Source organism: Cherax quadricarinatus, chromosome 16, assembly GCF_038502225.1.
Source record: "Cherax quadricarinatus isolate ZL_2023a chromosome 16, ASM3850222v1, whole genome shotgun sequence".
Lineage (NCBI taxonomy): Eukaryota > Metazoa > Arthropoda > Malacostraca > Decapoda > Parastacidae > Cherax > Cherax quadricarinatus.
The window spans coordinates 14,695,577-14,713,443 of NC_091307.1; the positions used below are offsets into that span (position 1 = coordinate 14,695,577).

General features: G+C 36.9%; 2 protein-coding genes across 52 annotated transcripts in view; both read right to left on the reverse strand.

The window, feature by feature from the left end:
• Positions 1–12,789, reverse strand: part of LOC128688939 (titin homolog) — a 748,574-nt gene extending 735,785 nt beyond the window's left edge. For 12 of the 13 annotated variants that reach the window (XM_070085629.1, XM_070085628.1, XM_070085627.1 and 9 more), the window contains exon 1: positions 1–737. This exon is cut by the window's left edge and continues 397 nt beyond it. In XM_070085629.1, the coding sequence (XP_069941730.1) occupies positions 1–606 (606 nt within the window). In that variant the 5' untranslated portion in view covers positions 607–737. Of the gene's footprint in view, positions 738–2,666; positions 2,822–12,600 lie in introns of those variants that run through there. The other variant, XM_070085630.1, reaches the window with a different exon arrangement.
• A 3,168-nt stretch (positions 12,790–15,957) lies between these two features.
• Positions 15,958–17,867, reverse strand: part of LOC128688941 (titin-like) — a 297,841-nt gene continuing 295,931 nt past the window's right edge. For all 39 annotated transcript variants that reach the window (XM_070085579.1, XM_070085580.1, XM_070085586.1 and 36 more), the window contains one exon: positions 15,958–17,268. In XM_070085579.1, the coding sequence (XP_069941680.1) occupies positions 17,078–17,268 (191 nt within the window). In that variant the 3' untranslated portion in view covers positions 15,958–17,077. The remainder of the gene's footprint in view (positions 17,269–17,867) is intronic.

Genomic DNA, 17,867 nt, shown 5'->3' on the forward strand with positions numbered 1-17,867 from the left:
ACGAGAAGCAATCGTTGCTGCAACGTCGTCTTCGGAATGTCGTTTTTCTCGTTCTTTTAAGTATGATTTAGCAACAGCAGAAGATAAATCTAGTGATCCAGCTTTATGCAAAGGTTCAATTGGCTCTCCTTTTGGCACGCCTAGAGGATAGCGTTCTAGGGAGCTAGCTCGAATATTTAGTGTGTCCTTCAAACTAGGAGCTCGAGATGGTGACTTGGACTTCTCAGAGCCACTATCTTCGTACCCTGGATACCAACAATCATGTTGGTAGTACCCAGGTCCAGCTGATGCTGGAAGATAGATGGAAGACCTCTTGGAGGAAGGCTCTGAGGCGGAGTGATACCAAGACCCAGGAGCAGATCCTACACTCTTCTCTGACCATGCTGAGCTGCCTCCAACACTCTCAGCGTCATCGTCCTCTTCGCCTAACTCCGGTACTATACCATCCTTGTTCTTTTTCTTTTGCTTTTTACGTTTTTTCTCTTCTTTCTTTTCACGTTTTTTGCGTTCCTTCTCTTCCTTTAAAATCTTTTTCTCACGTTCCTTTTCTTCTTTAAGCTTCTGTTTCTCTTCGGGCGAGAGCTCATGGCCCTGCTTATTGCCCATGGCTGTCTGATAAGCTTACAGCACCATCACACGTTCATCCGGTACAAACACAGTAACACCGCCCAACCCCCAAACTATTGCAGCTTCTGCTGGTGCCACGCTCACGGGGGTAGAGAGACTGAGCCAGGACGAGGGTGCCAGCTCAGGTGGTACTGCCAGTGGGGGATAGTGCTTTAGGGGGAGGGGAAAGGGGGATCGGCACGTCAACCATCCTGGCCACTACTACTACTGCCAAGTCAGACGTAAGCGGCTCACACTGATGCCTACTTCTCCAGCCTTCTCAGCTGTGGTCATTTGGGTGATATGTGCCTAACACGTATACCTCATTACAACGATTTCACTACATACATCGCTACACTGAGCTGATTCTCCTAACATGATTATCAAACCAATAAGTTACAACAATAAAACTTTCTGTAGATAATTAAGAAAATATTAATAACAATATTTTATTTAGAACAGCAAAAAATATGTGAAGTCTAACAAATAAGCCTGTGCATATTAGTGCCAAAAGCCTTAAGAGATCCGAGATTCTGAGCTTCACAATATACTTTTTCCACATTCTTAATTTCGTTAATCGGTGGGCAGAATAATCACATACATAAAGGGGGGTTAGTATGGCGGACGATCATTATATAATCATGAGGGAGCGCTATACCCGTAGGGATTATACAGCGCCTGTGGGAGGAAGATATTCTGGCTCAGTTTAGGGAACTGGAGCACAGATCTAATTCCCTAGAAGAGCCCCTCACCGGCGTGAAGGATGGCGGACGATCGGCTGATGAGCACCATGGCCTTGAACCACTAGTTTCCATAATTGCCCCAGTATACCATTAATTATGATAGTCTTTAATGCTGAAGAAAACTATAGTTTCCGTGACTTCATGTTTAATATAAATAATTCTGCTCCATTTTGAAAATACTGAACTTCCTTGCCGCAGAGTTAAGAATATATGGAGTCTCATGGTCCAATAATAATAATAATAATAATAATAATAATAATAATAATAATAATAATGGTTCGTTGGCTTCATGTTCACTGACTTAAATTTGATTAAAATGACATCAGTCCGGTGAGTTCTAGGACATTAACAATATATTCCGTGAGGCTGAAACCGATTTTAAGTTAGAATGTAAGATTCAATACCATCTACATGGAGCTACCGGAGAGGCCAAAGGAAATGGTTGGGTAATGATTGAGAGAAAATAAGCAAAAAGGAGAATAATAAGCGTGTTAGATTAGATAACTTGAAACCATACCCCCGGCCGGGATTGAACCCGCGGTCATAGTCTCAAAACTCCAGCCCGTCGCGTTAACCACTAGACCAGCTAGACCGGCAGTGAAGGGACTTGAGCTAGAGTTCGTCACGGCCACGCTAGCTGGAGATTCGTCTGTAAAAACTTGCATTTGTGGTCACAGTGGTGCCTGTGCTAACCTTCCTATGGTGTAGAAATATACCTAGTTGGATGAATCTTATTGTGGCTAGCTGGTCTAGTGGCTAACGCTAAGGGCTGGAGTTTTGAGACTATGACCGCGGGTTCAATCCCTGCCTTTGTATGGACTGATGAAGCCACTGTGTGGCGAAACGTTTCCTCAATAAAGATACCCAAGAGTTGCACATTTGTCTAATTTATCAACATGTCGGTTCTCTGAACCATTCATCTACAAACCTGTCAGACACTGCAACTTCTTGGGATCTTAATACTTGGGAATTCTTCGCTTGCCTAATTCTTGGGCACGACCTACTTCCACATTGAACAAGTGTGACACCACCTATGACTGCTGCACCTCTCCTACCAACGGTTTATAAGCTCCTTCTCCGCACGTATGCCGTATTCTATTCAAGATTGATGGACTGACCACATCGACTCAAGGTTGAGGGACTGATTACCTCATTCTACTCCTGTTCTTCAAGATTCTCCTTTGTATGGACTGATGAAGCCACTGTGTAGCGAAACGTTTCCTCAATAAAGATACCCAAGAGTTGCACATGTGTCTAATTTATCAACATAGCCAGGCAGGGAGGTTGCTGATTAAATACAGTAGTACTTGTGCTTACCTAAATTCTCCCTAACTCTGACAGGGGTCCTGAGAACGAGAGCATCACTCATGCCGACCTCATTTTCAGCGTAGACTCTGAACACATAAACAATGTTCGTCTGGAGCCCCTCTACTGTGTGCGTCGTCTTGTCCCCTTCCACAATTTCGATGTTCCTGTTAAGAGTTTTATTCTTTATAATAAGATTATTGTGGAAAATTGCATTTATCTGAATGTAACTAATTATGTACATAACAGTAAATGATAACAAAGATAATTATTATTTATCAATGTTACATAGACAAGTAGGAATTTGGGACACCTAGGTCGCAAAAAATGTCCCCCTTCGATACCTACCACTGTCATAACCACAAGTTGCTCTGGACCTATTAATTAAATGAAATATACATACACCAGGAATACTGGTAAATATATAAATTTGTGGACTGTATATTAAAAATAATAAATGGTTATATATATATATACACAATTACATAACAGAAGGAAAATATATCTTAATATCACTCACCAATTTGACTGGAGATTAATGTGTATCATACTCAGAAAACCTCACTCTAACTAAATCTATGAAAATAATGCTGGCCAGAATTACACACAAATCTAGAGAGCTTATCTGAGGTTCCTGGAGCTGTCTTGTCCAGTCGTCTGATATCTCAAGTTATGCAGGAATGCACATCCACCAATTTCGCCTCCTATTTGAGAGGTGTCAACACAATTTTAACCTCTAGAGCACGAAAAATTCTTCCCATTACACCAACGTTCTAATACAAATTCAAAACCAAGATGGCGAGTCTCCTGCCCAGACGCAGGCTTTCCGTTTTCTATGACATAAATATTATTAAGTACAGTATGGCCATCTATTTACATATAAATACTGAATTTCTGGAAAATATATACAGTATTTTCCACACTGCGGCCGGCCGGAGTTCGTTGCTAAACGATTCAAATTACTCCTTCCTTTAGGAGACGATTACAGCTAGTTCTGGCTTGAGTGGCTGTTCTCCTAGTAGGTCTTACTACGATTTCATCTTCTGGCATCACTTGGTCTGCGTTATCTTCCATATCACTCGTGTCACTTTCCCTCAGATTTTCATTTACGTTTGATTGAACACCTAATTCCAAGGGAATCAATTTATTAATTGTGCGTAAACTTTCCTGGCCACGACACAACACTTTGACATTCCTGACAACACCTTGTGCATCTGGGTACAATGTCAATACTTTGCCCAGAGGCCACAATGTTCGATGTTGTTCAGTGTCAATTAACACAATGTCACCTGGTTGAATGGTCTGTCGATTTACTGCCTCTGTCGCACCATAAAAGTGTTCACGTAGTGTAAGAAGATATTCCTTATGCCACACATTAGACCAATGATCAATTACTTTATTTAACATTTTAAATTTATCACACAACACTGCCGCATCATTGTAATCTTCATCACTTTCTTCCGGATTATCTCTATAGACAGGGGCAGCTTCCAATTTCCTTCCACATATTAGGTGAGAAGGTGTTAATACATCTGCATCAGGTGTATCACTCATGTACGAGAGAGGCCTATTATTTATACGATTTTCTGCCTCCACTAACACTGCACGGAATTCTTCCAAATTAATTCTCTTCCGGTGTAGTACTTTGCGGAGACACCTCTTCACTGTGCCTATCAGTCTTTCGTACAGCCCCCCCTGCCAAGGGGCTCTAGGAGTAATAAATTTCCAGGTACACCCTCGCTGGGTTAACAGAGATTGAACATCGTTACTATTATTTAATTCTATCAAGTGTTGAGCACCTGCTACAAAATTTGTGGCATTATCCGAAATCATCAACCTCGGACAGGATCTCCTAGCTGCAAATTTTCGAAACAGCTGTATAAACTGTTCTGCAGACAAGTCCTGTGCCACTTCTAAATGAACTGCCCTAGTAGCAGTACAGGTGAACAAACAAACATACACTTTCAGTGGAACACCATTTGACGTACCTGTTAAAATTATTGGACCACTATAGCCTACACCTGTTACATCAAATGGTTTCACTAATTGTACACGCTCCTTTGGCAATGGTGGAGGACCTGGGTACATACAGGATCTGGCATCCACACGGCGACATATTACACAAGATTTAATCACCCTTTTTACACTTTGCCGTCCTTGTGGAATCCAGAAAGTTTCCCTAATACAATTTAAGGTATCTTGTACCCCACCATGCATTACATTTTTATGGGCATTTAGAACAATTAAATTTGTTAGATGATGAGTTTTGGGCAGTAAGATAGGGTGTTTAGCATAATCACCCAATTCAGCATTTTGTAACCTACCTCTGCACCTAATTACATTGTTCTCTAAATACAGCCCCAATTTCTCTATTATGGAACCTTTCACAATTTTTCTTTCCATCATCAATTTAATCTCATTTCCATAGATTTCCTCCTGTACCCTCTTTATCCAATATTCAAGAGGATGTGAAAACTTAAATGAAATATTCATCTTGTTTAGAAATTTAAACACCAACTTAGTTACATTGATTAGTTTGGGTAAAGAAGAATACCTATTTATATCAATGGCTAAGGGAGGACAAACTATTGGAGCGGTGGTCACAGTAATTTCAACAGGAGCAATATACGCCTTTTGTACAGGCCAATTAGCTTTATTTACCAACCAGCTCGGTCCTTTAAACCATGATACAGCATTTACAAATTTAGCATAAGGTAAACCTCGAGACAAGAAATCAGCTGGATTCTCCTCACCAGGTATATGATTAAATGTTAACATATGCTGACCCAAACTATTATACTTCTCTTGCATCTGATTAATTTCAGCGACTCTGTTTTGTACGTACACAATTTTACTGTTTCCATTACGAATCCATTGTAAGGATACCTCATTATCAGACCAAATTACAGTGTCGCTAATATTTATCTCCTGCAACTTATTTCTTATATAATTAGCTAATTTGACACCTACATAAATGGCTGTTAATTCCAACTGAGGCAAGGTACGTGATTTAATTGGAGACACTTTAGCCTTAGACATAACAAGAGAAATAACACTATTACATTGAAGGTAAGCAACTGCTCCATATGCCAATTTTGAAGCATCACAAAAAATGTGGAGTACATTTTTCCCATTTGGATTGGCCACCTGGCGTGGGAACTCCAACATTGGAATTTTTTCATAATCACCAATTAATTCATCCCACCTGTTAATGAATTCCTCAGGTAGTATTTCATCCCAAGCACATTTAAGTTTCCATGCTTCCTGTATTAATAATTTCCCTCTTATAGTAAGGGGTGACACTAAACCTAGTGGATCAAAACATTTGGAAACTTCAGCAAGCAAAACTCTCTTAGTTAATTTATTGGGCATACTGTAATTATTAGGTTTTAACATTAACAAATCTCTCTCAGTATCCCAATTTAAACCCAATACATTACTACATTTTGGCACTTCATCTCCAGGGTAATCTTTACTTATTTTGTCCTTCAATTTGGACGAATTACTATTCCATTCTCTCAGAGGCATATTTGCACTTTGCATTATTTTATTAGCCTCTACATAAGTCATTAACAGTTCCTCTTCAGTTGACGTCACACCCAGGAAATTGTCCACATAAAATTGTTTGCTCATTACTTTACTCAATGGACTTCCCGTACATTTAAGGTGTGCATTTATCGTCGCTTGAAGTAGGAACGGACTGGATGTAGCACCAAATAATACGCTCCTAAAGCGAAAGGTTTTCAGAGGGCTAAGTGGGTCAATAGGATTCTCAGGCCATAAGAAGCGGGTACAATCCCGGTCAGCCTCTTGTAAACCCACTCTTAGGAAAGCTTTACTTATGTCAGCCATAAAGGCATAATTTTTCATCCTGAAATTTAATAAGATATCTCCTAATTTTTCCGTCAACGACGGACCTGTCATCAAACAGTCATTTAAACTAGGTACATTTTTGTTACTCCTGGCACTACAATTAAACACAATCCTCAAAGGAGTGGTCTTAGAATCCTTCTTCACTCCGTGATGTGGCAAATAGTGACCATAAATTTTGGCTTGCTCAGGAGGTACCTCTTCTATAAATTTATTAATTAACTGCTCAGCAATTATATCATTATAGGCAGTTAACAATTCTGGTGTCTTACTCAGTTCGCGGAGCTGAGCCTTTAATTGTCCATATGCCATTCTGTAATTAGTGGGCAATTCTGGATGGTTCAGTCTCCACGGAAGTCGTACCCAGTATTGTCCAGATTCAAATTTTACATCTCTCAGGTACTGTTCCTGAGTAAAAGAATCGTCTGGACTTTCTTCATTTACATTTATTCCAATGCTGTCTAATTCCCACAATTTATGCACTGGCTCAACACCATCCTCTATGGAAGAATTATACTGGGGTACGATTTCATGAGTAAGACACACAGTTATGGTATTTGTAGTTTCCTCTAGTCATGAATTATTATTACGAGGAATCCTACCATACATTACATGGCCTCCTGCAGTCTTCAAAAGGGTGACACCACATTTCTTTACCATACCCTTTACAAAGGAGGCATAATAGTCACTACCTATCAAAATATTTATTGGGCCTACAGAATCATCACTTACACCAGAAGGTGCTAAATTTACATTATGTGAGAGTCTTTCTGTAGCTTTACTAAGCCCTACTGTAGATATTTTCTCTGGAAGTCTATCTACAATTACTGCATTAACACGTTTTTTCTCATTGCCCAACCTGACAGTTACATAAACAGTGTCATACAATTGAGACCTTTTATCCGAGAGAAAACCAGATAATTTTAAAGTTGTGGGATCTCCCATCTGTACTTTCATACCATCAAGACATTTACGTTTTATGAAAGTACGCTGGGATCCCTGGTCCAATAATGCATTTACATTTTTTTTATTTATGCCTTTTATCATCAATTTTTACCTGTAACACAGGTAAGGCTACTTCAGCAAAACCATCATTATTAATATTAGCAGCAATTTTTACATTAGCTACTGTTGTGTCAGGATTGTCAACATTATCATTATTATCAACATTATCATATAGACCTTTACACATGACTATATGGTGTCTTCCTTTGTGACATTGATAACAGAAGTTTAATTTGGCATAACAATCCTTTACATTGTGATTACCTAAACACCTGATACATCTGTCAAGTTCCTCCAATCTTTCAACTTTATCATTCCATGAATTGTATGCATTGCAATTCTTAGATAAATGAGTACCCTTGCAGAAAAGACAATCTCTCTTTTCTCTGACTGGTTTCTTATTAACTGGGCTACTCTTAGGAGGGTACTTATTCTTCTTACCTTGTGGAGAATCATTATTTCTGATTCTTGCTACTTGATATGCACCTATGCAACTCTTTTTAGGAAATGAATTTTGATTATTAACATTAGGATACTTTTTCCCTTTGTGAAACTTTACAGATACCTCAGAGTTATTATGTGTTGCATCTTTAAAATGAGTTAGTTGGCTGGTCTGCAACTGCACAATTAATTCTTGTAGACCTAGTCTTATTTCCTCCAGACCAAAATAACCATTGTGATATTTATTCGAGATCCATTCAAGTGTTTTACAGCTTAATTTATTCTGTACCATGGCACTCAATAACCAGTCTGATTCCTTCAGATTATATTACTTAAAGTTTTGAGAGTGCTCTCCAGTTTAACTCTAAACTGCTGTAAACCTTTGTAAGTGTGATCTGGAGATTTTAAATTAACAATGATATTCACTAGATCCAACCTACTTTGTTCTATATTACCATAAGTTTCCTTACACCTATTGTCCTGTTCACCTTAGGTACAGTCGACATCCTGGGGGACAAGATTAAGGACCCCAATGGAAATAAGTTAGACAGTCCTCGATGACGCACTGACTTTCTTGGGTTATCCTGGGTGGCTAACCCTTCGGGGTTAAAAATCCGAACGAAATCTTATCTTATCTTATCTTAACAAGTCAACTGCTTCCTTGTAAGAGTCATCTACATTGGGAAAGGCTTGTATGAGTATGTGAGAATCTCCTCTTACCTGTCCTTTGAGGTAAAATAATTTAGTTACACAGGGTAGATCACTCCTATCATGCACAGCTGCTTTAAAAATTGACCAAAATTCCTCCCAATTTTCACCAGGATTAAATACAGGTAAACATAATTCTGGGAGTTTTGGCAAAGACATATTATTTGTTGGAGCAGACTGATTAACTGCCTGGTTTACACATTTTAATTTATTCAAGGCCAGACTTTTACAAGAATCTTTTCCTCTAATTCATAATACTGATTAATCATAAGATCTACTTCAGTCTCATCTACACAGTTTACTAACAAATCTCCTTCATATTTGTTGTAATATAATTTGTATGAATCATATCTATTACCTAAAGCATCTAAATACAATTTTAAATCATCAGTATTCACAGTTTCTCGATTCATTAATTCCAAACATTTATTGTATGCTTTTGTTACATGCCCCTTTCTAGCTTGCAGAGATGCTTTCTTTGCTCTATATTCCATATGTTTGTCTTCTATATTAATTTCCTCATTTTCAGCCATGATGCAATGTATTAAATTCAACTTAATAACACTGATTATGTACTAAATTATGCACTTCATAAAGGTAAATAGTACAACTTACCTTTGAATAAATCCTAGCTACTTGAGCTTAGCAATTACATGCAAAAAAATTATAATATAAATTTTAAATGTACATTAATACAAACAAACCTTCAGCCAGACTTGGCTTATCAAAATTATTATACAAATTAATATAAATCCTTGTCAGAATTTGGCATAGCAAAATTAATATTATGCACATTAATATTAGTTACACTTGGCTTATCAATTACACATACACTGATATAAATCTTGGCCAGAATTGGCTTATCAAAATTAACATTATACAAATACATTAATACAAATCCTAGCCACTTTGGCTTTGCAAAATTAATACACACAATATAATCTTTAGACACACTTTTCTTATCAAAATTAATATTGTAATTATTATAATCCACTACACATTAAATAAATTTGTGAACTTAACATCCACCTCCTTCTGTCATTTCACATATAATTATTAAGTAATTAACTAATTAATGGCTTCACTAATTACCTCCGGTTCAAGAAGGACCAACGGGCTAATTAAATGTGGAAAATTGCATTTATCTGAATGTAACTAATTATGTACATAACAGTAAATGATAACAAAGATAATTATTATTTATCAATGTTACATAGACAAGTAGGAATTTGGGACACCTAGGTCGCAAAAAATGTCCCCCTTCGATACCTACCACTGTCATAACCATAAGTTGCTCTGGACCTATTAATTAAATGAAATATTCATACACCAGGAATACTGGTAAATATATAAATTTGTGGACTGTATATTAAAAATAATAAATGGTTATATATATATATATATATATATATATATATATATATATATATATATATATATATATATATATATATATATATATATATATATACACAATTACATAACAGAAGGAAAATATATCTTAATATCACTCACCAATTTGACTGGAGATTAATGTGTATCATACTCAGAAAACCTCACTAACTAAATCTATGAAAATAATGCTGGCCAGAATTACACACAAATCTAGAGAGCTTATCTGAGGTTCCTGGAGCTGTCTTGTCCAGTCGTCAGATATCTCAAGTTATGCAGGAATGCACATCCACCAATTTCGCCTCCTATTTGAGAGGTGTCAACACAATTTTAACCTCTAGAGCACGAAAAATTCTTCCCATTACACCAACGTTTGTACAAAATTCAAAACTAAGATGGCGAGTCCCCTGCCCAGACGCAGGCTTTCCGTTTTCTATGACAAATATTATTAAATACAGTATGGCCATCTATTTACATATAAATACTGAATTTCTGGAAAATATATACAGTATTTTCCACAATTATTACTGTTATTGTTATTGTCGGTAAGTGCTAAACCTGTCTGGGTCATGAGCACCTCATAGAATAAGAGGCAATTAGGTTCAAGCCAAAGAAAAGGGGGGGTGAAAGTCCAATTTCTGGATCAAGAGCCCCTCACCAGCATCAAGACATCCCTTGAGGGAATCTATGGTAAGAATCACACCTTAGTTTTAATATAAAAGATAGGAATCTCGATAAAAATTTTTTTTTTCTTATCTAGGCTACTCCGTTTTGATTTGTCGTCCAGGCTTGGAGTACCATTTATTTTTTTATCTAGGCTATAAATTCCATATGGAAATTTAAATTTGTTACACATCTACAATTTTGTTTCATAAAATGCATTAACTTAAATTACTGAGAAGATATTGATCCTTAACCGAATAAAAAATCAATTTGCAATAATATGATTAATAATGAATCTGTAATACCGTGTTGATTATAAATGGCAATTATTATTATAATAATCAAAACCCAGCGCTAAACCTATAAATGGTAAAATTTGCGCATTTCTTAAATTTAGTAATTCATCCATAAACACTGCACATAATTCAAAACTTCCATTTCTCAAATAGAAATATTGTGATTTGATGCATTTTTAAACGATACAAATATCTTTAAAGTTGCTGAGACGGTAATTTACAAACATATCTAAGGAAAAACCAAACCATACCACCGGCAGGGATAGAACCCGCGGTCAGTCTCAAATCTCCAGACCGTCGCGTTAGCCACTGGACCAGCTAGCCACAATAAGATTCGTCCAACTAGGTATATTTCTACACCATAGGAAGGTTAGCATAGGCACCACTGTGACCACAAATTTAAGTTTTTACAGACGAATCTCCAGCTAGCGTGGCCGTGACGAACTCTAGCTCAAGTCCCCTCATGTTAACGGCTTTGAGGGGACTTGAGCTAGAGTTCGTCACGGCCACGCTAGCTGGAGATTCGTCTGTAAAAACTTGCATTTGTAGTCACAGTGGTGCCTATGCTAACCTTCCTATGGTGTAGAAATATACCTAGTTGGACGAATCTTATTGTGGCTAGCTGGTCCAGTGGCTAACGCGACGGTCTGGAGTTTTGAGACTCTCTGACCGCGGGTTCTATCCCCACCCGTGGTATGGTTTGTTTGCAATCGTGTCATTACGATTTCGTGAGTCATATCTAAGGAAGCTGCGAATTATTATTAGCATAATCAAAACGAAGCGCTAAACCTACTAGGGTCATACAACAGGAAGCTGCGGAAGTTTTATATAATTAGAGCATCACCTTTTAGCCTAAAAGTGGCTAAAAGCTCCCGCTTCACACACGGAGGGCCCGGGTTCGATTCCCGGCGGGTGGAAACATTTCGACACGTTTCCTTACACCTGTTGTCCTGTTCACCTAGCAGCAAATAGGTACCTGGGTGTTAGTCGACTGGTGTGGGTCGCATCCTGGGGGACAAGATTAAGGACCCCAATGGAAATAAGTTAGACAGTCCTCGATGACGCACTGACTTTCTTGGGTTATCCTGGGTGGCTAACCCTCCAGGGTTAAAAATCCGAACGAAATCTTATCTTATCTTACACTTTCCTTATATAATGAGTGCCCTTTCAAGGGTCTTTGTTGGTTTGATGCCAATGAAGGGCTCTCGATCTAAGGAACTGGAGGTGACCCGCTCCTTTACATCGAATCCGATTGTCTCCTATTTCCAATCGCTATATAACTACTATATTATTATTATAATCAAAAAGAAGCGCTAAGCCACAAGGGCTATACAGCTATAACTACTACAGGTTTAGCGCTTCCCATGAATAATAATAATCAGCGAATCACTTAGTCATCCAAGGGTTATAAGTTAATTTTAGGTTTGCCTGAAATGCTCTGTATAACCAGGGGTTTTCTAAAAAGTATACCAATAGTATCAACTATTTCCCTAATAAACTGTATCTTGTACTTTGTAGAAATAAAGATTATTATTATTATTAGTTTTAATATAATAAGAGTGGCAACTCACTTGATGATATCAGCGTGTGTGACCATCCTGGCCTCTATGATGTAGCAAGTCATGTGGCCACCACCAAGGTTGTCAGGAGGGTTCCATGAAAGACTGACGCTTGTGTCTGTTACATTGCTCACCACCAGAGGGCCAACAGGGCGACTAGGCTCCACAATGACTCCTATGAACCATTGGGAATGCGTCATATTTTTCTTACAATAAAATTATTTTAAAACAAAAATATTAAACACGAGTAAAATATAATCGGCAAGGTTTGGTAACAGCATATTTCACTTGTGACGTCATCGCTAATTTCAGCGTCCTTGTTTCACATTTCCTTGATAGTCTAATGAAGCGTTATTACGGACGCATAGAGTTGCTAGGAACCTAGTAGATTTTAATAAAAAATTTCTTTAAATAAAATGTTTGACAAGCAGGTAAAGCAATAATTACAAGACTTAAACCATCAATATTGCTTCAATACTAGTAAATCTTCAAATGCGAGATTTGAAGTGCCTGGTACAAGTCAAAATTGGACGATCTTTGAATTATACGTAAAAAGAATCTTGTAATAGTATACATATTTCAGTAAGTGCAAAAGGTAAACGAGCTATGATGCAGTGCACAGTGTAAACAGTTTGCTGCAGTATGTGCTGAGTGAAGGCAGTGGGGCAGACATTTTTGTATGTACATATTGTTTAGAGAAGCGACAGATGTCTTTTCACCACTTAGGATGGTGTGCAAAATGAGCAAATCAAAGAATAAATGAGGTAGTGTTATTATATTTTTTGCTGAGGGAGTATATATAAGAGCCGACAATTAGTGGAAAAAGATAGTTGAACCTCACAACATAAAATGTCTCCTTTTGCTATACGTGGCTTTCTCCAACACTTTTTTTTTTTTAATAAGGAACGGTTTTGCAAATCAATTAGGTTATAAAAACAGCAAATAGTTTTGTTTACTTAGCGTGAGGATTGTAAGAACTAAATGAACAAGACAGGGGAGGTGGGGATTAGCTAAAATTAATATTTTTATGTAGATAACTAGAAGTAAGCAGAAATTTCATGCTTCGGTCAAGAAATGAGTTTGAATATAAAAGGTGGTTAAAGTAGCACGTTAAATGGAAAAAAGCAAAGATGGATGGTTTCAGTCAGAATACTAAACACTGGAGGGATAGTGTTGAAATGGTTGGTACGCTTATTTAATATGTATGAAAAAGAGGATAGTACAAAATGTATGTGTTGCTTATGTATAAAGGAAAAGTAGGACAAGTGTGTGAAATATAAATTAATTTTTTTTAGTGTACCATGAAAAGTGTATAACAGAACTGTGGTAATAAATTGGAAAGAAAATATCACAGAAGAAAAAACAGCGGATTTGGAAAGATAACTTTAATATGGGAAATATTAAGTTTCTTGCGTGTTTATTAGAAAACGACATATGACAAGGAAAACGTTGTGGTTGTGTATCAAATGTGTGGTGCTGAGTTTGTGAAAGTGTGAAGAATTTTTATAAGTAGTTGGTTAGAACAAGCTGGAACGAAGAGAATTTTTTCAAGTAGAAGGGGAGAAGGAAATATTAATGTGTTAGGAAGTGGTGTGGTCTTAAAATAACACCAACGATACAAAATGGTAATTGTTACAGTTGCTATTTGCAGATGATATTGATATTGAGTTTCAAAATAATCTATAGTCGTTGGAGGACTTTAAAAAAAAAAAAAGAAATTAAGTGAATGAAGAAAATGGAAAGGCGGTAAGACTAAGTATAAGTATTAAAAGACTGGAAGGATCCTAGATTTACATATGCACAGATTGAAGGGAAACAGCATGCATTTAGATACTTAAGAACAAAAGAACACTGCAGCAGGCCTACTGGTACATGCTAGGCACGTCCAATTCAAACGCACTCATGTGCCCTTCCAACCTATATTTAAAACTACCTAAAGTTCTTCCCTCAGTACCGTAACCTGGGACTTTGTTCCACTCATCTACGACTTTATTGCCAAATTTCTCCAGCTTGAATCTACTGCTACGAGTCCTGTCTTGGTCTGATATTTTCAACACGCTATGTGTATCATTTATTTATTCGAACATTTTAATAATTTCTCCTGTAATTCTACGCCTTTACAGGAAGTGAAAATTCAGTGTCTTCAACTAATTTTCATAGGAAAGGTTTCATCCTTCTTTGTATGTTTTTGAGCACTTTTATGTCCATCCTGTAATATGAAGATGAGAACTGAGCAGCATATTATTTATATTTCTTGAAATGAAGCCAAGAATTTTATTAATTTTAATGGGAACACTTATGCAGTTGTCTTAAGTGTTTTAAATTGGATGAAGAATTATGTAAATTACAGGATAGATGAAGTAAAGGAAGTTACATATGGTGAGAATGTGAAATATCTCAGAATCAGGCTAGATTATGTGGTAAATGGCGTTGAAACAATCTTTCCAAAATGTACGAATAATGAATGTTGATCAGCTTACTTGACTTTAATGTTCAATCTTTAACGTCGAAAAAGTTTTAATTAAAATTTCTATTTATGAAAAACACTAAACTCTAAACTCTTAAATACAAGTCGAACAAAGTTTCTTATTGTTTTTTACAGTCTTCTCAGAATTCATCCTTACTTTGTAAATGGGCTTAAGATAATTCAGCTATAAAAGAGTATTTTAACTGAAAGGCAAATTACATTAAGCATTTAGTTAACTCTATAAGCTAAATGATTTTATAAATATATTAATTATACTGAATGGAAATTCGGTAGTGGACTTCAATAGCATATACATGTGGGCATCGCTGTACAACGCTTCGCTTTACAGCATTATACCCATTCTTCATTTATTCAGACTTCCTACAGCAAATATATTCGCCACTCACTATAAACTTAGGACGACAATATTTTAGGATAAGTAATGTGTGTAGTATTATTGCATTTTTTAGGACTAGCTCTATTGCTCACTTAATATATGGTAGTGTAAACATGTTATCAGGCTTTTATATGTATTTGAAAGTGAAAAAAAAACTAAGTTTCAATTTACAGCGATTTTAGCTTAGCAGTAACCCGGAACCTAACCTACTGTATAAGAGGGGTCTGCCTGTATACTAGAAATGAAATATTCGTTTGGGGGAGTAAGAGAGCATATTTTATTGCTCCCTGAAGCATTTCAGCTCTTCATTGAATTCGCAATGTTTCAAGAAAGTCGCAAATCATTATTTTATTGGTGCAAAGAAGCCTAAAGCAACTTGCCAGCACAATAATTAAGAGCGATATATTTTTTTGTCATAGGTAGTAAAGGATGCTTCGAAATATTCATGTCACGTCTTGTCTAGTTGCTTTCAGGTGCTTAATATATAGGAATATTTAAGAAAAAGTTTATCTTCTAAACAGTTTATTGCCAATCTACACAACAAGCCTAGAACATTACAGCCAAGTGAGTGGCTATTGGGTCACAGATTGGTTGTATATGAAGTAGTTGCAGCAGCTTCGTAACCTGCCAATAGCCTAACTCACTTGACACTCTTAGTATGCTAGTACTGATTAGCAAACCTTAGCGGTTTTAGCAGTCGGGCCATTAAGATGGAAGTTTCAACAGCAGCAGTTTGGCCACTGTTCTACAAAAACCGCCAAGGCTAGCCAACTAGACCAAAATTTTGGGAAAATAAATAAGGTAACACAAAAAAAAAAACAAGATATTTTCCTTTGCAAGCACTCGGCTGACTTAGGTAAGTTTGCATATCACAGTACATTCACAACAAAACATCTAGGGTCGTACATAATGTGTAGTTGAGTAGATATACTAACATATGAACATTCGCGTTCAGATACTATTATTCATGATTATACATAATCCTGAGTCGCGGTTAGACAATATAATGACGTATTTATACAGTACACAAAAATATGGATTCACTTATCAAGTCGTTGAGTTGTACAGCCACAAGATTTTGGTCCACGGGTCGGAATCTCAGCTTATAAAGGCAGCAGTAACACCTCATAATCATAACATTATAAGCCATAAGAAATATCACAGTTAGAAATCTTCCCGGTCTGTTCTTACTGGGTGCACAGGTAAACATCTCAGGGTAATGATGACGACTCTACTTATAAGACCAGATCGAAAAGTTCCCACTGGGATTTCCAGGACCGAACACCTTATGGCGAACAAGTCTTTATATATGCGGCTTCCGGCATCCAGCATATACGAGGATGCCTGGAGTCGTAACCGTAAACATAGTCGAGAATCACTGAAAAATCTTACGTTCATCAGTAAATAGTAAATACAACTTCAGTGCGCACAAAAAAATGGGTTTTCTCCATAACAGGAATGAGAGTGGATACCAATCCATGACATGTCTATAAACTGGAAGACAGTTCTCCATATTCGGTAACATACATAAAAAAATTAACAAATAAAATTTATATTTTTAACAAGACAGTACTTAACTAAAGGACTCTGATTTATGAATTATAATAAAAATATTTAAGACGGTGTTATTTCTCGTCAAATTTCTCCATGCCACGGTGCCAAACTTTGAAGAAGTATTCGTCCTTATTGAGGAGACGACCGCGAGCATAAGAGTAGATATCAGCGTCCATGCCGGCCTCCCGCATCCATGACAGGGTCTCTGTCGTCGAGTACGACAAAGAGGGGGCGTTGTCGTCCTCAGGCAGTTCCGTGAAGTCTGCACCAAGGACCAAAGTATATTACAGAGGGGTACTTACTCTTTAACCACATAATTAGTAGTCATTAGGAAGGGCAATCACTGCTTTAGTAAATTAGGGCAAAGCCCAATTTTGGAAATCTTTAATTGAGTAGATATAAAACGTGCACAATACGTCCAAATATATTAGATCTGTATATTAATGTTGTTTAGTTTCGCAAACAAAAAAAAAAGTAAAAATACGATTATCTATTACGGAAAATAACGTCCAATTACTTACAACTGAAAGGTAAAATCGGGGTAACTTTATTTAAAACATTTTCATTAATACAAGCAAAGCACATTCACAGGCATGCTGTTACATGTTTATTATATATACAGCACAAACTATCACACTTTAAAGACATAATGTCAATTTCAGTGGGGTTATGAATTTGTTAGATGTAGATGAAAGCAACTGGGCAGACGTGACACTTTCTGTTATTCTCACAATTTTATTTTTGTGGATTAAAACCTGAACCGCAAATAAAGATGGTAGTAACTATGACCTTTATTGCTAGTAGGCTGTAGGGTTAAGAGCAGCAAAGAAAGATATTCTCGCATCTTAGCAATCACTGGAC